General features: G+C 42.1%; 1 protein-coding gene across 1 annotated transcript in view; it reads right to left on the reverse strand.

Annotated features, from left to right (window-relative positions):
- The window catches only part of IMPG2 (interphotoreceptor matrix proteoglycan 2), a 114,796-nt gene that overhangs the window by 41,877 nt on the left and 51,455 nt on the right, over nucleotides 1–21,464 (reverse strand). The window contains exons 5-10 of the mRNA XM_040422305.1: nucleotides 20,907–20,938; nucleotides 20,502–20,525; nucleotides 5,153–5,202; nucleotides 4,905–4,996; nucleotides 648–806; nucleotides 19–77 (exon numbers count right to left, since the gene is read on the reverse strand). Coding sequence (XP_040278239.1) covers nucleotides 19–77; nucleotides 648–806; nucleotides 4,905–4,996; nucleotides 5,153–5,202; nucleotides 20,502–20,525; nucleotides 20,907–20,938 — 416 coding nt within the window. The remainder of the gene's footprint in view (nucleotides 1–18; nucleotides 78–647; nucleotides 807–4,904; nucleotides 4,997–5,152; nucleotides 5,203–20,501; nucleotides 20,526–20,906; nucleotides 20,939–21,464) is intronic.

The raw sequence follows: 21,464 nt of genomic DNA on the forward strand, positions 1-21,464 counted from the left end.
AAGTAAAAATAGCAATACCTGACTTTTTGTACTATGATTTTTTTATATCCAGGTAAAGAGTGAAATACAGGTTCCATCTGAAAGAAAACCAATATGTTACCTACTATATGAAGTATGAAATTACACTGTTATACATGTAGATAGTTCCTGTATCATAAGCACAAACTAAAACAATTGTGAAGCTCACTGTGAAAGGACCACTTGCTAAAAGACAAAGGGGGTCATTTACAAACAGGAATACTCCACTTTTTGTCGCATATCTGTAGCAGATTGTGGCACAAGTGTTATTTGCTCCACAATCTGCATCTTTTCCACGCTCACGCCAGGTCTTAAAAAAGGGGGCATGGTGTGGGCGGGGAAGGGCCACCAGGCCTGTCTCATTAATCATTCTCTACGCCCATTTTATGCATAAAAAATGGTTTAAATCTACGCCAGCAAGGGAGCAGGCGTAGATTTAGACAGGCGGTGGATACGCTCTACATAAATTTGGCGCATCCGCCGCCAGCTAAATGGTTCTAAAACGCTGATCTTAATAAACGACCCCCAAAGTAACTATATCTGCTTTTCGGTTAATTACAAACAGCGTAAAGGTAGTTGTGGGCATTGAGTATGTAGCTTATAGATTATTCTCAACAGACAGATCTTACCTCGGCTAAGAACTTTCCAGAAAATGTTTTATATGTATCACTAGCCTTGTCCATTAGCTCCTTGTCGTATGGCTCATTTAGAATAAGGATACTAAATTCAACCATTTTATCCACAGTTTTTTTTGGATTCTCGGTCACCTTGAATATTTCGTTGTCAATCTGGAGGATAGATATAGATAGTTCAAGTAATGGAAAAATGACAGACAGAAAGCTGCATTATTTATCACACTATTATTGTTTTTATTGGTTTTTTTTTTGTATACTGAATTAGTATAGGAATTAACAGTACTGACACATTCCTAACCAAGTTGCATGACTGGTTATATACAATGAAGTAGTATGCTTAAAGAGAACCTGTCCCCACAGCATGCAGTTACAGTAATCTATGGGCAACGGTTATAGAGCAGGAAGATTGATATACAGTTTATTAGAAAAGATTCAGTAATTTTTACATTTAAACCTCTGCTGTTTTTATGCATAGGAGTCATATGGGCAGTCCTACTCAGTGATTGGCAGCCTTTCCTGTATGCTTAGTCATGCAGATTTAGCTGTCAATCAATGAGTAGGACCGCCCACATGACTCATATGCATAAAAACAACAGGTTTAAATGCATACATAACAAGTTTTCCTGAATCCTTTCCTGCAAAACTATATATCAGTCTGCTCTATACCATGCTGCCTGCAAATGGCACTGCATTTTGTGGTGACAGGTGAGACAAGTGAAAAATATAAATATAAAAGTTAAAACAGTTGTATCATGAAGACACTTTTCAAAATGAAGCAGGTGAAAGATCAGCTGATTATCAAGGGTCTGGGTTCGTTCACACTTGGCGATCAACCATTATGATTAACATAAGCCACAGGCAGCCACATATTGCTGCAGCTGCACGGAAAATGCAGCATTACATATCGGTCATTAAAATGAATGGCTGTCCATGTAATGCATGAACGTTCCAGGTCCACGGGAGTTGGAGCTGTTATTACAGAGCTGCTCTTTGTTCTGGCACAGAGAAGGGGGTCCCGAACAAATATACTCTAGTCATACATCCATTAATTTGAATTACTTAATATGTAGTATAATTATTTTTAATCACGTCTGATATTTCAGAAATTCTGCTTCGTCCCTACACCTTAGATAGCTGTCGGAAGGACATCTCAGCATGCAGGTTTATTGCCTCTTGCAACATTTAGATCGCGATGGAAAAATAGGATTACACATTTAAGAAACCCAGTACTTACCCAGTACTTGTCATTCCTAGCAACAGATGATGGGGATAATCAGTGTGCCCTGATATACATGACGTTGATCACTCTATTACGATACTCCCATTCCTATGAAAACTCCTAAAACAATATGTTCATCTCAAACTGTCCACCAACATCTTATCCCACTTACTTTTTGATCAGCTACGGTCCGGCTTCTGACCCCATCACTCCACTGAATCCACCCAAACCAAAGTCACCAAAGATCAGATAGCTGCCAAAACTAAATGTAGTTACTCAGTACTCTTCCTTCTTGACATGACCTCTGCCTTTGACACAGTTGACCACTCTGTCCTGTTGAAACTCTCTGATCCCTCGGCATTAGAGACCAGGCCCTCTCCAAGATCTCCTTGTACCTCTACAACCAAACATTCAGTTTCTCCCATGTACACACCATCTCCTCACCCTATCCTCTCTCCGTTGGTGTTGGTGTTCTCTATTTATATCTTTGGCCTGCAACAACTCATAGAGTCCCATGGCTTTATATACCACCATGACCCTCAAATTTACCTCTCTGGTCCAGATGTCACTTCCATGCCATCCAGAATCCCAGCATGTCTATAAGCTATATCATCATTCTTCTCCTCTGCTCTTTAAAACTCAAGATGAAGAAAACAGAATTCAACATCTTTCCCCCCTTTCAGTCCCCCACTAGACCTACTAATAACAGTTACTTGCACCACTGCATTCGGATATCATTTGATTCCATCCTGTCCTTCCAGCCACAGATCCAAACCTTACCACCACCTACTTGCACTTTCAACTCAAGAATATCTCTCGTATTCTTTCCTCAACTAAAATGCTAGTGTATACGCTCATCATCTCACACAGTGCAGACATGAGGTCACACATCTGGGCGCTTGCTCAGTTGGAACCTGAGCTGTTTGGAGCGCAGCAGAAGATACACAGAGCAAGCAACGAGACAGGAAGATACAGCGCAGGCACAACTGGTCTCTGCGCCTGGAGAGCAGCAGGCACAAGAAGACGGTGAGATGAGATTTCTAGCCCTGTCAATCCAGAGAAAGGGGGGAGGAACTGAAGCTGAAGGGGTGTAGCAAACTGGTGCCCAGAGGGCTCAGGCTGGCCCTTTGGTGCTCAAGTTAGGTCATTTACATATGAGCGAAAATATATTTTTCTCAGCAACAGGGCCATGGATAGTCATAATAAGGGTATAGTTTTTATCAGCATCATCAACCCTACCAGGCTGTATGTAGAAATTCTCTAGATCTGTGCTGCCTCACAATCCTATATCTGAGCTCTACAGGCAGTTCTTTCCTTCTCATAGCTTGTTTTTTGCTCTGATATGCATTGTCAGCTGTAAGACCTTATATAGACAGGGTGGTGTCTTTCCAAGTCATGTCGACTCAATCAAATTTACCAGAGGTGGACTCCAATCATCTTGTGAATCTCCAAAAACCCATGAATCTCCAAAATTTTTTAAAGTGATGATTATATACAGATATGTAACCTGATGGACTGATGACAGTAGAATATTTTATTTTTCTAATCTTATTTGGCATGTCATCCAGAATAATAGAATTTAATTGTACTATTCTGTACAGTCGTGGCCAAAAGTTTTGAGAATGACACAAATATTAGTTTTCACAAAGTTTGCTGCTAAACTGCTTTTAGATCTTTGTTTCAGTTGTTTCTGTGATGTAGTGAAATATAATTACACACACTTCATACGTTTCAAAGACTTTTATCGACAATTACATGACATTTATGCAAAAAGTCAGTATTTGCAGTGTTGGCCCTTCTTTTTCAGGACCTCTGCAATTCGACTGGGCATGCTCTCAATCAACTTCTGGGCCAATTCCTGACTGATAGCAACCCATTCTTTCATAATCACTTCTTGGAGTTTGTCAGAATTAGTGGGTTTTTGTTTGTTCACCCGCCTCTTGAGGATTGACCACAAGTTCTCAATGGGATTAAGATCTGGGGAGTTTCCAAGCCATGGACCCAAAATGTCAACGTTTTGGTCCCCGAGCCACCTAGTTATCACTTTTGCCTTATGGCACGGTGCTCCATCGTGCTTCACCAAACTGTTGTTGGATTGTTGGAAGAAGTTGCTGTTGGAGGGTGTTTTGGTACCATTCTTTATTCATGGCTGTGTTTTTGGGCAAAATTGTGAGTGAGCCCACTCCCTTTGGATGAGAAGCAACCCCACACATGAATGGTCTCAGGATGCTTTACTGTTGGCATGACACAGGACTGATGGTAGTGCTCACCTTTTCTTCTCCGGACAAGCCTTTTTCCAGATGCCCCAAACAATCGGAAAGAGGCTTTATCGGAGAATATGACTTTGCCCCAGTCCTCAGCAGTCCATTCACCATACTTTCTAAAGAAGATCAATCTGTCCCTGATGTTTTTTTTGGAGAGAAGTGGCTTCTTTGCTGCTCTTCTTGACACCAGTCCATCTTCCAAAAGTCTTCACCTCACTGTGCGTGCAGATGCGCTCACACCTGCCTGCTGCCATTCCTGAGCAAGCTCTGCACTGGTGGCACTCCAATCCCGCAGCTGAATCCTCTTTAGGAGACGATCCTGGCGCTTGCTGGACTTTCTTGGACGCTCTGAAGCCTTCTTAACAAGAATTGAACCTCTTTCCTTGAAGTTCTTGATGATCCTATAAATTGTTGATTGAGGTGCAATCTTAGTAGCCACAATATCCTTCCCTGTGAAGCCATTTTTATGCAACGCAATGATGGCTGCATGCGTTTCTTTGCAGGTCACCATGGTTAACAATGAAAGAACAATGATTTCAAGCATCACCCTCCTTTTAACATGTCAAGTCTGCCTTTTTAACCCAATCAGCCTGACATAATGATCTCCAGCCTTGTGCTCGTCAACATTCTCACCTGAGTTAACAAGACGATTACTGAAATGATCTCAGCAGGTCCTTTAATGACAGCAATGAAATGCAACTTTTCCAATTTCCAATATTTATGTAATTCTCAAAACTTTTGGCCATGACTGTACATATGATCACTTACATCTTCTTCACTTTGCTTTTCAGCCAGAAGGGTGGTAGATGAAAAGTTCTCAACAGATATTTCCTGTGGTGCAGGTACATTAGCGGCTGCATCTAAAAAAACAAAAGAGACGTGATAAGATTTTCTAAGGCAAGATACTCTGTCTCTCAGAAGCTTACAATGTGTTCTACCATATATGCGTTCAAGTGAATTGGGTTTTGCTGTCATTTCAAAATCTATGAAAATATCTTGTTTAGATCACTAAGTACCTCGAGCCGTTGTAGAGTCCACAGTTTCAGGAGCTGATGTTACATCTGATCTATAAAGTATGAAAAAACATCACAGTGTCAGTAAAAGAATCCTGTTAACATATATGATGGTATAGTAACATGATCAGGTATTACAGTTTTATAGATGAGCAGAAATGTTTTTATTTTTGTATTTTTCATACAAATGCAATCTGAGAGTCAATCAGAAGATGCGTATCAATACATTTTATGAAGCTTTTTTTTAGCCCATTAAAATCAATGACATGCTTACTCGGATACTTTTGAAACTCCCATACAAGAGGATAGAGAGATGCACATGCATGACCACCTCTGAATTCATAGCATAACATTAGACAGGAGCAGGTCCCGGAGGTCGGACCCAAACCTATCCTACGTACATCCTACGCCATAAATGTCAAAAAGGGAACAAACCTTTAAGGAGTTTTTATACACTTCATACAAGAATTTATGTGTACATTTTCTATTAAATCATCTGTATACAGTATCTCACATAAGTGAGTACACCCCTCACATTTTTGTAATTATTTTATTATATCTTTTCATGGGACAACACTAATGATATGACACTTTGATACAATGTAAAGTAGTCAGTGTACAGCTTGTATAACAATGTAAATTTGGTGTGCCCTCAAAATAACTCAACACACAATCATCAATTTCTAAACCGCTGGCAACAAAAGGGAGTGCACCCCTAAGTGAAAATGGCCAAATTGTGCCCAAAGTGTCAATATTTTGTGTGGACACCATTATTTTTCAGCACTGCCTTAACTCTCTTGGGCATTGAGTTCACTAGAGCTTCACAGGTTGCCACTGGAATCCTCTTACACTCCTCCATGATGACATCACAGAGCTGGTGGTGTCATGCCCCACTCTGATGATGTGCGGAGGTCAGCCAGGATTGCAGCACGAGTCTAGTTTTTGTTTTGATGCTGTGCTGGATCCGCCTCGCATCAGGTGCACTGGGTGGAGTCATTAGTTTAAATGGTCTCCAGCTAAAGTGCTCTGAGCGGATTATACTGTTCATTTGTGTCTGGGAAGTTTGGAAGGAAGGTTGGCTGTTTGTTCCTGCTCTCAGCAGATAAGTGTCTTTTCTTGTTTGGTTGTTTATGTCAACTTACCCATCCAGGTTCTGTGCGAGCTGGCTGCTCCTTTCTCCCCACTTCACCATCTCAGGGAGTTCAGGGTTCTGTTAGTTTAGGCTGGTGGACACAGCAAATCTACCATCAAGGTTTGTCTGTGGGCTGAGCATTGCAGGGAAAGAGGTCAGGGATAAATTAGGAGGTGACCCTTCCCCTGTCTCTCGTCCAGAGCCTGGTTGGTGTGTTGTCTGTTTAACTGTGCACGTCCGCCGTGACAGGTGGATGTTTGAGACCTTGAGCTCCGCCACCTTCCATTTGAGGATGCCGCACAGATGCTCAATGGGGTTTAGGTCTGGAGATATGCTCGGCCAGTCCACCACCTTTTCCCTCAGTTTCTTTAGCAAGGCAGTGGTCATCTTGGAGGTGTTTTTGGTGTTTGTAGAAGGAAGGGTTAGATTTGAATATATATGTATATGTATATATGTCCAGTGTATGTATATATATATTTGCCCTGTATGGCCAGAGGGGGGAAGGTCATAGTGTTATGTGTGTATATGTGGATATGTCTGTATGCCCCTGTATCTACACACGTCCATATATACTTATATCAGAGTTGTGTATATATAATATATAATATATATATATATATATATGCCCCAATTGTCTATGTGTATGTATATGTACTCATACATGTGGCCAGTTATGTCCCCCAGTCACGGCGCCGCCTCCTCCTGCATACCTGCGGGTGATGGCACCAGATGGCTGGATTGTCCAGCTTCTGGTCACTTCAGAAGATCAATAGATCCTTTTGAAACATCCCCAGCAGGGCTCCCCCACTTTCTGTTTAGGGACTGTTTATGACATGGGTGTGTGTGTGGTGCCATGGTGTCTTTGTCTGTACAGATTCTGAGCCTCAGGGGGCCAGTCAGGTATCTGCTGCAGTCTGAGTGCATGCATTCCGTCACAATCACACGATGATGTCATATCCCTGCACCTTGGATGGAGGAGGGGGGGAGTGAGAGTGACTTATATATCAGTCCAAGACAAAGGGAAGGTCTCTTGGAACTGGACTACAAACAGAGACACATGGGAGAGAGCAACTTCATGACGTGCCCCTGTCGAAGGCCTAGTAACCCTGGAAGGGCTAAGTATGCCCCTGCAGCAGTAACCCCTTCACTGCTGCCCTGATTAACCCCTACCTGTCTAGCCCCTACATACCCCTCACATACCCCCTATATCCCCAACAATAGCAACCCCTTCCCTGCCACCAACACATCCCATTGCAATCCCTATCCCTGCAGACCCTGTCCCACATTACCCCTTTTACTCCTGCGGTACCCCTGTATCCGTGGCCTGCATTAACTCTTGCAGTGCCACCATTTACCCCTTGTTTCCCCCCATAGGGACAGAGTTTAGAGCCAGGAGGTCGGGCAGTTTTTGTATGTGAGTGTAATTGTATAGATAGTGTGTGGGGTGGAATTAGGATTGTGTGTAGTGTAGTGTAGTATTATCTGTGTTGTAGGTGTTTGTTGTAATAATCTTACTGTACTGTGATGTGTGCGTCTATATGTATATATATCTATAACCATTGATCTATAGATATATATAGATATAGCGTATTTGTAGACTATTGTGTAATAAATATTTTATTATTTAAGGGCACAGTGTCTGGTCCATTATTATAGTACAGTAAGGCGCAGGCAGTTGGCTTTGAGCGCAGCGTGCAGGCAAGGCGAGGGTGCATATGTTATATTAAATCATGGGAATAAATAAGCGGAGTCACAGTAGATGACTCACGTCTATTTAGGAATATTAATTATTGGTATTGACATAAATATTGGTAATTAATATTCCCCCTTAACAGTGTTGTTATCATGTTGGAATACTGCCCTGCCGCCCGAGGGGAGGGGATCATGCTCTGCTTTAGTATGTCACAGTACATATTGGCATTCATGGTTCCTTCAATGAACTGTAGCTCCCTACAGCTGCAGCATTCATCCAGTTCCAAACCATGACACTCAAACCACCATGCTCGACTGTAGGCAAGACCTGCTCTATAAAAATATCCCATAATCTACCACCTCAGGTGAACGCCGTAAAAAACTAAAATAAAAACTGAGCAAAAAATGCAATTTTTTGGTCACCTTACATCACAAAAAGTGTAATTCCAGGCGATTAAAAAGACACATGTACCCCAAAATAGTAAAAATCAAACCATCATCTCTATCCACAAAAAATGAGCCCCATACATAAGACAATAGCCCAAAAGATAATAAAAATATGGCTTTCAGAAAAAGGAGACACTAAAACATGATTTTTTCTTTCTTCAAAAATACTTTTATAATGTAAAACTGAAATAAATTTTTAAAAAAGTAGACATATTAGGTATTTTCACGTCCATAATGACCTGCTCTATAAAAATATTATATGACTTACCCCCTAAGGTGAAAACCATAAAAAAAATAAAAACTGTTAAAAAAATGCAAATTTTATCACCTTTCATCACAAAAAGTGTAATACCAAGCGATCAAAAAGTCTTATGCAACCCAAAATAGTACAAATCAAACCATCATCTATTCCTGCAAAAAATGAGCCCCTACATAAGACAATCGCCCAAAAAAATATATATATATATGGCTTTCAGAAAATGGAGATGCTAAAACATATTTTTTTTTTTTTAAATGCTTTTATTGTGTAAAACTAAAATACATTAAAAAAGTTGATATATTAGGTATTGCCGCATCCATAACAACCTGCGCTATAGAAATATCACATGATCTACCCCCTAAGGTGAATTCCATTTAAAAAAAAACTCTTCCAAAACAACCAATTTTTTTATCACTTTGCCACATAAAGTGTAATATTGAGTGATCAAAAAAATCATATGTACCAAAAAATGCTACCTATAAAAACGTCAACTCTTTCCGCAAAAATGAGCCCCTACACAAGATGATCGGCAGAAAAATAAAAAAAAATATACGGTAGCTTTCAGAAAATGACATCATATGTACCTAAAATGATACCAATAAAAATGTCAGCTCCTCCTGCAAATAAAGAGATCCTGCACAAGACGATCGGCAGAAAAATAAAAGGAATGTAGCTTTCATAAAATGAAGACACACAAAAATATTATTTTGGTTTTCAGAAATGCTTTACTACGTAAAACTGAAACAACAAAAAATACACATATTTGGTATTTGGCGTCTGTATCAACCTGCTCTATAAAAGCAACACATAATCTATCCTGTCAGGAGAACTCTGTGAAAAACAAAAAATAAAAACTGTTCCACAACAGCCATTTTTTGTTACCTTGCCTCGCAAAAAGCGTTATATCGAGCAATCAAAATTCAAAAATGTACCCCAAAATAGTACCAATAAAACTGTAACCTCATCCTGTAGTTTACAAAATGGGGTCACTTTTTGGGAGTTTCTACTCTAGGGGTGCATAGGGTCTTCAAATGTGACATGACAACTTAAAATTATCCCAGCGACATCTGTCCTCCAAAATCCTTATGGTGCTCCTTTCCCTCTGCGGCCATACAGCAGTTTACCAACACATGTGGGGTGCTTCTTTAAACTGGATAATCAGGGTAATCAATATTGAGTTTTCTTTTGCTGTTAACGCTTGCTGTGTTGCAGGGAAAAGTAGATTAAAATGGAAAATTAGCAAAAAAAGTGAAATTTTGAAATTTCACCTCCATTTTCCTTTCATTCTTGTGGAACACCTAAAGGGTTAACAAAATTAGTAAAATCAGTTTTGAATAACTTGAAGGGTGTAGTTTCTAAAATGGGGTCATTTATGGGTGGTTTCTACCATGTAAGCCCTACAAAGTGACTTCATAACTGAACTGGTCCTTAAAAAAGTAGGTTTTGGAAATAAACAAAAAAAATAATTAGGAATCGCTTCTAAGCAGCTACCTAACACTCGAAAAATGAGGCCTTCAAAGCAGGAGAAGGCTATAAGACAATAGCAAAGCATTTTAGGGTGCCATTTCTTCAGTTCAGAATGTAATTAAGAAATGGCAGTTAATAGGAATAGTGGAGGTCAAGAAAAGGTCTGGAAGACCAGAAAGAATCTCAGAGACAGCTACTCGTAAGATTTCTAGAAAGGAAAATCGTAACCCCCGCTTGACTGCAAAATACCTTCAGGAAGATTTAGCAGACTCTTAAGTTGCGGTACATTGTTCTGCTGTTCAGCGACATCTGCACAAATATGGCGTTCATGGAAGTCATCAGAAGAAATCCTCTCCTGCAAACTCACCACAAAATTCAACACCAGACGTTTGCCAAAGAAATTCTAAACAAGCCTGATGCATTTTGGAAACAAGTCCTGTGGACCAATGAGGTTAAAATATAACTCTTTGGCCACAATGAGCAAAGGTATGTTTAAGAAAAAAGAGCACAGAATTTCATGAAAAGAACACCTCTCCAACCATTAAGCATGGGGGGGGATCAATTATGCTTTGGGGTTGTGTTTCAGCCAATGGCACAGGGAACATTTCATGGGTAGAAAGAAGAATGAATTCAATGAAATTCCAGCAAATTCTGGAAGCAAACATAACACCAAGTGTAAAAAAGCTGAGGTTGAAAAGAGGATGGCTTCTATAAATGGATAATAATCCTGAACAAACAAAACAAGGTTTTACCATGGCCCTCACAGTCCCCTATCTGAACATCATTGAAAATCTGTGAAAAGACCTCAAAAGAGCAGTGCATGCAAGACAGTCCAGGAATCTCACAGAACTGAAAGACTTTGGCAAGGAAGAATGGATGAAAATCCCTTAAAACAAAAATTGAAAGACTCTTGGCTGGCAATAAAAAAGCATTTACAAACTGTGATACTTTCCAAAGGGGGTAGTACTAGGTATTAACCATGGAGGGCGTCCAAAGTTTTGCTTCAGGACCTTTTCCTTTTTTGTTATTTTGAAAATGTAAAAGATGAAAATAAAAATTTGTTTTTGCTTAAAATACAAGGGGAATGTGTCAACTTTAACTTCATGCCCTTTGGAGATCATTTCATCTTCAACTTGCTTAACTGTTCACAGTAGCAGTAATTTTGACCAGAGATGCCCAAATGTTTGCACGCCACTGTATGTGTCCAATGCCCAGCGACCATCCAATGTCACTATACCCTTAGGAAACATTTGCAACCCCCTGAAGCCTGCAAGCTATGGCAACCACTCCTGCTCAAATTCTAGGACACGTTGCGTGGCGGACAATTTAACTCACTCCCAGAGAACCCCTTTAAAGCACATTTGCCTTGACGATTGTTTATGTCACTTCCATTAAAGGGGCTATTTCATACACAATACCCCTGTCTATATGCCCTATTAGTGCATATATACATTAGAGGTGGGCCTCTACCCTGACCCCCTCTATAAGCTCAAACAGAGAATTCGCTGTAAAAGCAGCTTTTGCTGTGGTGGACCAGACACAAATGCACAAGCAGTCATAGAAAGGCTGAAAAGTGACTTAAAAAGTCATCCAAATCCCAAATGCATATTTATTAAATGGGTTGTCCAGCCAGCAATTATTTCATTTAAAAAAAAGCTATGTTTTATAAAAATGTTTTAAGAGTAAAGTGCACCTCAATGAAAGCCCCTCCCCTCCAATTTTGAGGCTTCCAAGGTCCCTCATTGGTATCTACTTCCTAGTTCCCCTCGACACATCCTCTCGACACAGACATGGGATCGCTCAGCCAATCACTAGCCAAAGCTAGGTCAATAATTATCTACAGCATCACATGATGCGAAAAAATATAGACAAACTATAGTAATAAGGGAGATGGGTTTTCCTTGTGAATAACAGATATCTTGCATTGCCCCTTTGGCCTCTTTCACACGAGCGTGACCGATTAGGTCTGGATGCGTTCAGGGTGCGTTCAGTGAAACTCGCACCATTTTGCAAGCAAGTTCAGTCAGTTTTGTCTGCAATTGCGTTCAGTTGTTCAGTTTTTTTCCGCGCAAGTGCAATGTGTTTTGATGCATTTTTCATGCGCGTGATAAAAAACTGAAGGTCTCCTAGCAAACATCAGTAAAAACGTATTGCACCCGCACTTGCTTCCGGATGCAATGCGTTTTTCACTGAAGCCCCACTTCTATGGGGCCAGGGCTGCGTGAAAAACACAGAATATAGCATGCTGCCTTTTTCACGCAACTCAGAACTGATGAGTACACAGACACATTGAAATTAATGGGTCAGGATTCAGTGCAGGTGCTATGTGTTCACATCACGCAATGCACCCGCGTGGAAAACTCGCTCATGTGAAAGGGGCCTTATAGTAAAAAATATCAGATCACTGCTTGGTTTGGGGATAATTTGCCAGGTTTATCACACCAAATAACAGTACTCTGTAATATGTTATAATACTGCGCTTAAGGACATATTATGATAAGTATTGGTGTACAGGTTTTGCAGATATATAATATCTGGCACACGAAGGTATATCAATATACAGGTACTTAGCTGGTTTTAAACAGTGTACCTGAAATGAAGGCTTCTATTAGTGTGCTTCTGTTCGCGTCCCCGTACTCGATATAGAAGTGTTTTCTTCTTTGCTTTTATTTCTGTCCTCGGTCTTTCTTGATGCTGGGAGACAGGAACAATCCAGATGTAGTATGGTTTGGCGTGCTGCCTCGTGCCCCGGCCGGTGGCGCGCTGCTGCCGCAGATGCAGGTGTATGCAGAGGAGTGGTTAGCGCTCACTTGGAGCTTGTGGGTGACGTCACGTACAGCGGTCATCAATGACCACCCGTACCAGGTATCTCTTAAGCTAAGTACCTGTATATTGATATACCTTCGTGTGCCAGATATTATATATCTGCAATACCTGTACACCAATACTTATCATAATATGTCCTTAAGCGCAGTATTATAACATATTACATTGTCTCCCCTTGTGCGGCAGATTTTTGTGGTTCTGCCGCGATACCGCTGCTTCTACATACAGCATCCACTGAGCGCCACTGTAGCAACCCTTTATCTCCTTTGCAAATAACAGTACTCACTCACATGTATCGTTGAACACATGTAAATTACTACTGTGGCAAAATTAGACATTTTTTAAGGCACAGTTTATTCTCTCTGCCATAAGTGATGTGTTTTGTGGCATCTGTTCTTTTTACAGTATAAGATCATTCTACATGGAGTAATACTTTGCAGCATTGGAAACCTTAAGTCTAGGGCAAAGCAACACAATAATCCATTGACATGCATCGTGTTGCACTATTTATATTGGTGACATCTGATTACAATAAAGTTGTAAATAAATGCAGCCTTTGTCAAATTAAGACCTCATGCACATCACCGTATGTATTATACAATCTGCAAATTGCGGATCGGCAAAACACAGATACCGCTTTTGTTTCATCTGCATTTTTGTGGACCCGTTGACTTGAATGGGTCCGTGATCCGCATTTTGTGGTCAAGTATAGGACATGTTCTATTTCTTTGGAATAGATATACGGATGCGGAATCCATATATCCATTCTGCGGAATCCATATATCCATTCTGCAGAAAGACAGAATGTGGACCATTGACCCACTGAAGTCAACAGGTCTGTAAAAAATGCAGATGCAACAATGACGGTATCTGTATTTTGCGGATCCATGATTCATGGACCGTAAAACAGATACAGTCATATGCATGAGGCCTGATACATTGCGATGGGAGACATATGCGATTCAACACCTCCAGCACAGAACTAAATTTTGAGGCAAAAAAAAAATTATTTAAGAAAATTCCACAACAAAGTTACATCTTTTAGGCCTTGTTCACATTTCCATTTTTCACTGACGTGTGCTGTCCGCATTTCTGCAGACAGCACAAGCACCCATTGATTTAAATGTGTCTGTTCACATTTCAGTATTTCTTTACTGACCGTGGGTCAGTAAAAAAAATCCTGGGGACATGCACTACTTTGATCCGTGATGTGGACCAAGCATGCCCATTGAAGTCTATGGGTACGTGAAAATGACTGACACACATCCGTGTTGTGTCTGTTTTTCACTGATGACTAATAGAAGATTCTTTGGAAATAAATTTTTAGCTGAGCAACGTCAGTGAATTACAGATGACACACGCATGATAAAAACAGACACACGGACAAACCACGGATCCTTCACGGACATCTTCATGGATGAAACACATACGCTTTTTTTATGGACGTGACACTGACACAGAAATGTGAACGAGGCCTCACATGTGACTTTTTATGACCAGGAAATGCTCATTAAAACATTGGCATGTAGGCATAGCCTTGCATTCAATAAAAGACTCAATTTTATGTTTTTATATTACTTTTATGCTCTTTATTGTCCAATAAATATATGAGTTTGCACCTGTCTCCAGTTCCATAATGTTACTGCAATCTCAGCATACATGTTACAAAAGTATTGTTTCCTATTTGTCTAACTAGCAAACTAGGATTTAATTGAAATATTACATAAATTTACTAAGCATTATAGCTGCTTCTTACCTGCACAGATGAAGCCATAGAGCAACGTCTTTTCTGAGTGGTATTCAAAGTAAGATAAAAAAAAGTCTAAACTTGAAGAGGCAGCAACAGGTTTGGTATCCTTTGCTAAGAAATTGTAATCAAATATCTATGTCTTAACCATCCTTAAAACAACGTAAAGGGGTTTTCTAGGAGTTTGATATTGACGACCTATCCTTGAGGGGTTCTAAAAAAAGCATTTTTGCCATAACTTGCACAAAATTGAAGCTCCAATATTCATAGAACTAGGTTAGAAACACAGTTGTATTGGTTATGCTGTGATTTACCATGGATCACATGGAATCACTTTATTTCTAACTTAGGCCTCTTGCACACGGCCGTTGTTTGGCAAAAACGGCGGCTCGGATGCGGACCCATTCACTTCAATGGGGCCGCAAAAGATGCGGACAGCAATCCGTGTGCTGTCCGCATCTGTTGCACCGTTCCGTGGCCCCGCAAAAAAAATATGGCATGTCCTATTCTTGTCCGATTTGCGGACAAGAATAGGCATGTCTACAATGGGCCGCCCGTTCCGTTCCACAAATTGACGAACCCCCTGACGAAGGTACGCCGAAACGCGCGTCGGGGTAACGCCATCACAGACATCCAAGTCGCATTTATTCTTGGTGAGTCCCTTCATCTATTTACACTCCATCTCATTGTTACATAGGTGGGATATAGGTCCAGTCAGGTCACACTACCGCCTGTTGCATGGGTTGTGCGTATGTGTGGATTACCCTCTGGTCATTACCCACATCATTTTAGTAAATCAGCCATACCTTACATCTGGACTCATATGTAATTACATCAATGTTTAATGGATTTGTGATTTTCTATGTCGACACTGTAGAGCTGGGATGGCGTCTGTGCTCCCTACTCCCCTTGTTTTTATGGCATTTTATTATTCACTGACTGAGTCTTCAATAAAGCATAAAAAAAATTCTCCATTGGACGTTTAAGAGCTTTCAGTTCTTTGTTTTCTAAATTGCGGAAGGCACACGGGTGGCTTCCATTTTTTGCAGATCCGCAGTTTGCGGACCGAAAAAAACGGCACGGTCGTGTGCATGTAGCCTTATTGGTATGTAAAGTTCATCAAGTGGGAGAAGGACCTTATGACATATTAGCCAAATAGTAAAGATCCTGCATGAGCATCTCAGATGAGAAGGACAATTAGCAAAAGAAGACCACAGAGAAGGAAGATACAGACTTGAAGAAGCTGGAGGAGATCTTCAGGCAAGAGGTCCGAGTCTGTATAGGAGAGGGTGTCACCATGGGGAGTAGTATGTGATGAAGATGCAGGAAACCATGAAGACCAATATTTGACAAAGTGAGGGGGAACTACGGGGAGCAGCATATAAAAAAATTGGAGGGAAGCCGTATATGAGAAAGTGAGGGGCAACCACGGGGAGCAGTATGTAAGAAAGTGAGGGGGAACCACGGGGAGCAGTATGTGAGAAAGGGGGACACAATTGGCAGCAAAATGTCTGATGGGGGAGATAATAAAGCAGTCTGTGGGAGGTGGCATAGGGAGCATGGAAAGCAGTCTGTGAAAGAGAAGAGGCATGGAGAGAAGTCTGTATGAGAAAGGGGACAAGGACAGCAAGGACTGTGTTAGAGGGGGTCCATGAGAGAAAGGCCTCATGCACACGACAGTTGTTTTTCTCGGCCTCCGTTCCGTTTTTTTTGTGGATAGGATGGGGACCCATTCATTTCAATGGGTCAGCAAAAAAATGCTGATAGTTCATCCGTTTGTGTTCCGCGTCCATTGTCCGTGTTTCCCTTCAGCAAAAAAAATAGTGCATGTCTTACTTTTTTCACATTTGCGGACAAGGATAGGCATTTATTACAAGGGATCTGTGGAAAAAAACGGATCCTCCCAAAAAAAACGGATGCCGCATCCGTTTCTTTCAGCGGACGCACAATTTGCGGACGCAAAAAACAACTGTCGTGTGCATGAGGCCAAAGGGAGTCATAAGGAGCACTCTGTGTGAGAGGGAAGACCATGCGAAGCAATCTTTGTGAATAAGGGTTCATCATGGGGTACAGCCTGTGTGAGTTAAGGGGCATTGGGAACAGTGTGTGTGAGAAAGAGAAAGATGGCATGGGAGAACAGACTTGAAAAGAGGGGAAAATTTGGAATGGTCTATGTGAGAAAGAGGGGGCATGGACAGCAGTCCTTGTGAGAAAGAGTAAACCAGATGTAAGGCAGCCATTCTAAGTCAGTGTTCGAATCTTTAAATAGGCCTTGAGACATGACTTAGAACGATTAAGGCGTTCTACATAAGGAGTGATAATACCCCCCAAATCCTGGCCTCTCACCCAGTTAAGTCAGTGCTCTCTGCTCTGCACTGATGAGGAGCAGTCACCCTGAAACAGCTGTCTGCAGATGAGGTGCTGGCTTATTTAATATCCGAGTCATGTCCCAAGGCCTATTTACAGGGTCGAACATTGACTTATAGGATAGCTGCCTTAAAGAGGACCTTTCACCAGAGGAAAGCCTCTAAACTAACTATACAGAGGTGTAGAGCGGCGCCCAGGGATCCCCCTGCACTTACTGTTATCCCCGGGCGCCGCTCCGTTCGCCCGGTACAGCCTCCGGTATGTAAGTAGTTAGGCTCCACCCATTTGATCCTGCCGGCATCTTCTTCTCCTATGCTGTAGCGCTGGCCAATGGCAGCGCTCAGCTCATAGCCTGGCTACAGCATAGGAGAAGAAGACGCCGGCAGGATCAAATGGGTGGAGCCTAACTCCTTACATACCGGAGGCTGTACCGGGCGAACGGAGCGGCGCCCGGGGATAACAGTAAGTGCAGGGGGATCCCTGGGCGCCGCTCTACACCTCTGTATAGTTAGTTTAGAGGCTTTCCTCTGGTGAAAGGTCCTCTTTAAGTCTGGTGGCATCAGAGGCAGAGCTTGTTAAGAGCTCATTTGCATCCCTTCTTTCAAGTTAAAACAGTTCTATAACATCTGTTCTTATGACTCTATGTTGTACCGTTCTTCTCTTATTCCTGCTAGACGTTTATGAATAAAGGCACAGATGGTTCCCTGCAGGAACACACTCCAAACTGGTAACTCCCACCTGTACCTTTATCCCTAAACTTCTATCAAGAAAAGGAGAAGAATGGCACAACATAGAGTCATAAAAATAGATGCTCCAGAATTGTCAATTCATGTGGAATATAATTATTTACTAAAAGAGAACGATCTGCAGCAGGGCCGTCTTTTCGAATGGGCACGCTGGGCAGTTGCCCGGGGGCCCCACTTGCCTGGGGGCCCGCCTGCCCAGTGAACCCACCAGCCCACCCCCCAGTTGAATACTAATGAGCGCTTCCATTATGGAAGCGCTCATTAGAACCGAGAGACCAGGAAGTGGTGAACGCTCTGTACTCACCACTTCCTGGTCCTCGGCTGTCGGCTGTGCAGGGCTGCGCACAGCGTGAGGGCGCTCTCTGACCTCACGCTGTGCGCGCCAGTTCAGAGCACAGAGTCGACTGAGGAGAGGCAGGCGGCGTCCAGGAGCAGGAGAGGTAAGTGATTTTTTATTTTATAAGAAAATGTGGCTGCTGGGGGCATAAGGGGGCTAATGGAGAGGCATATGGGGGCTAATGGAGAGGCATATGGGGGGCTAATGGAGAGGCATATGGGGGGCTAATGGAGAGAGGCATATGGGGGGCTAATGGAGAGAGGCATATGGGGGGCTAATGGAGAGGCATATGGGGGCTAATGGAGAGGCATATGGGGGCTAATGAGGCATATGGGGGCTAATGGAGAGGCATATGGGGGCTAATGGAGAGGCATATGGGGGCTAATGAGGCATATGGGGGCTAATGGAGAGGCATATGGGGGCTAATGGAGAGGCATATGGGGGCTAATGAGGCATATGGGGGCTAATGGAGAGGCATATGGGGGCTAATGGAGAGGCATATGGGGGCTAATGGAGAGGCATATGGGGGCTAATGAGGCATATGGGGGCTAATGGAGAGGCATATGGGGGCTAATGGAGAGGCATATGGGGGCTAATGGAGAGGCATATGGGGGCTAATGGAGAGGCATATGGGGGCTAATGGAGAGGCATATGGGGGCTAATGAGGCATATGGGGGCTAATGGAGAGGCATATGGGGGCTAATGGAGAGGCATATGGGGGCTAATGGAGAGGCATATGGGGCTAATGGAGAGGCATATGGGGGCTAATGGAGAGGCATATGGGGGCTAATGGAGAGGCATATGGGGGCTAATGAGGCATATGGGGGCTAATGGAGAGGCATATGGGGGCTAATGGAGAGGCATATGGGGGCTAATGGAGAGGCATATGGGGGCTAATGGAGAGGCATATGGGGGCTAATGGAGAGGCATATGGGGGCTAATGAGGCATATGGGGGCTAATGGAGAGGCATATGGGGGCTAATGGAGAGGCATATGGGGGCTAATGGAGAGGCATATGGGGGCTAATGGAGAGGCATATGGGGGCTAATGGAGAGGCATATGGGGGCTAATGGAGAGGCATATGGGGGCTAATGAGGCATATGGGGGCTAATGGAGAGGCATATGGGGGCTAATGGAGAGGCATATGGGGGCTAATGGAGAGGCATATGGGGGCTAATGATGAGAGGCAGCATATGGGGGCTAATGATGAGAGGCAGCATATGGGGGCTAATGATGAGAGGCAGCATATGGGGGCTAATGAGAGGCATAATAACACTGTCATCCACAGATGCCCCCATAACAGTGTGTCTTCCACAGATCCACCATAACAGTGCGCCTGCGCACTGACGAGAGACAGAAAGAAGGGGAAAGAATCCGCGGAAGCAAGCAGAGGACGGCACAGCAGACGATTGAACAGCTTCTTTTGTAAGTAAATAGTTTTATTATAAATGTATCCCTGCATACCGCAATTCTCTCATATTTTGTAATCTTATTTATATATACTTATTTTGTTTTTGCCCCCCCATTTTTGACTGTGGTATCTTTGTGCCCCCCCTATATATTATTCCTATATTAAACACTGATTTTGTTGAAAGTACCAATAAATATCGCCTTATTGATAATTTGCATTTTTATTCTAGTGCGTGATTGTGTAGACAGGGCCCCAGTGCACTGTATTGCCCGGGGGCCTATAATGCTCTTAAGATGGCACTGATCTGCAGTGGTGACAGGTCCTCTTTAAATTTGAAACCCTATATCATCTGAGCCCATCAGTCTTCATGAGTCGCTGACCAATGACCTTTCATTCTTCCAGATAAAATAAGAGCCCTTGATACAAAAATAATAACTTTGTACACAACCATCTATTATTTCAATCTCATAGGTTGTTTGCTGCTGTGGTGTTCATCGAGCAGAAGGGACCCCATCCGATAACACAGATCAAAAGGACCCTCCTGTCTGTTGCTATTACTTGTCAATCACACTCCCCCCCATATCAGAACAGTTAGGGGTCTCAGGGGTGGGACTCCCCACTAATCATACATGAATGTCCTATTCTATGGCTATCAATATGAAATCCTGGGGTGGGGGGACCTTCAACCTCTAGCTTGGGTTAGGTCTATCTTTTTATAGACTCCTTATCAGTTGCAATGGATACTTTTATGATGGGAGGCCTTGGGTCACTAGCATGGGTATTTAGAATACTTGGTAGTTTTCACCCAGCCACAAATCAATGAATTGAATTTGGTACTTGTTTTTGGTGGACACCAGTAATCTTCTCATCAACAACATCCTAAATAAGCATTAGTTAAAGTATGAAAGCATAGTAACTTACCCACATGTCCAATCACTGCAAGAACTTACAGCAGGAATTAAAAACAGTAAAATTAATTAGGAATAATGACATCATGTAATTAAGCTATGTTATAAAGGTTAAAGCGAAAAAAACATATTGAAGTCTTCAGTAGGGTAGAGGCGGACCTTACAGAGTGGGATCCAAGGAAAAAGCTCCATGGGTACAGAAGCTGCTAACATGTCATAACAATGGGAATAGTCACATTAGTAATAATGCAGTCATAGATTTACAATTAAATGTTGGCTTGTAATGGATATTGAAACTGTAAAATGTTTTATACTCATTGCAATAGACATTGCCTCCATAATAGCTGCAGGGATGAATATGAAAGGATTGAGAGTGACATTTGAGTCAAATATAGTATAATAGTATATAGTGACCTACCTGCTTGCTTCATGTTTAGTCATAGCAAGTTTCTGTAAGAGAGTAATTATAGCTGTGAACGTAGGCAGTGTGATGTAAAACAGCTTTTGCCAAACAGTTATAAACATTGTTCTATGTGATCTCCATAAGAGCAAAAAATCGGGTAGAGAATGGTGGGTTGGGCGCAGTTTTGTCTATTCTAATATGTATAACCACCAGAAGAGTAATGCTGGCCTTACACAGTACTGTATATAGTGTCTTAATCGTCATCCCCTGTAAACATGAATGGCATGTTTATTTTAAAGGTGAGATGGAAATAAGCTACTGTTAGTCCTCCTTGACCCCACCCCAAGATTTTTGTAGAAGTTGTTCATCTCTTAAGTGAAAAATTGTCACCATATAGTAATCTGAGACTACACTCGCGTTTTGGCTTTCCGTTTGTGAGATCCGTCATGGGCTCTCACAAGCGGTCCGAAACGGATCAGTTTTGCCCTAATGCATTCTGAAAGGGAAAGGATCCGTTTAGAATGCATCAGTTTGTCTCCGTTTAGTCACCATTCTGCTCTGGAGGCGGACACC

Source organism: Bufo bufo, chromosome 3 (genome assembly GCF_905171765.1).
Source record: "Bufo bufo chromosome 3, aBufBuf1.1, whole genome shotgun sequence".
Classification (NCBI taxonomy): Eukaryota; Metazoa; Chordata; class Amphibia; order Anura; family Bufonidae; genus Bufo; species Bufo bufo.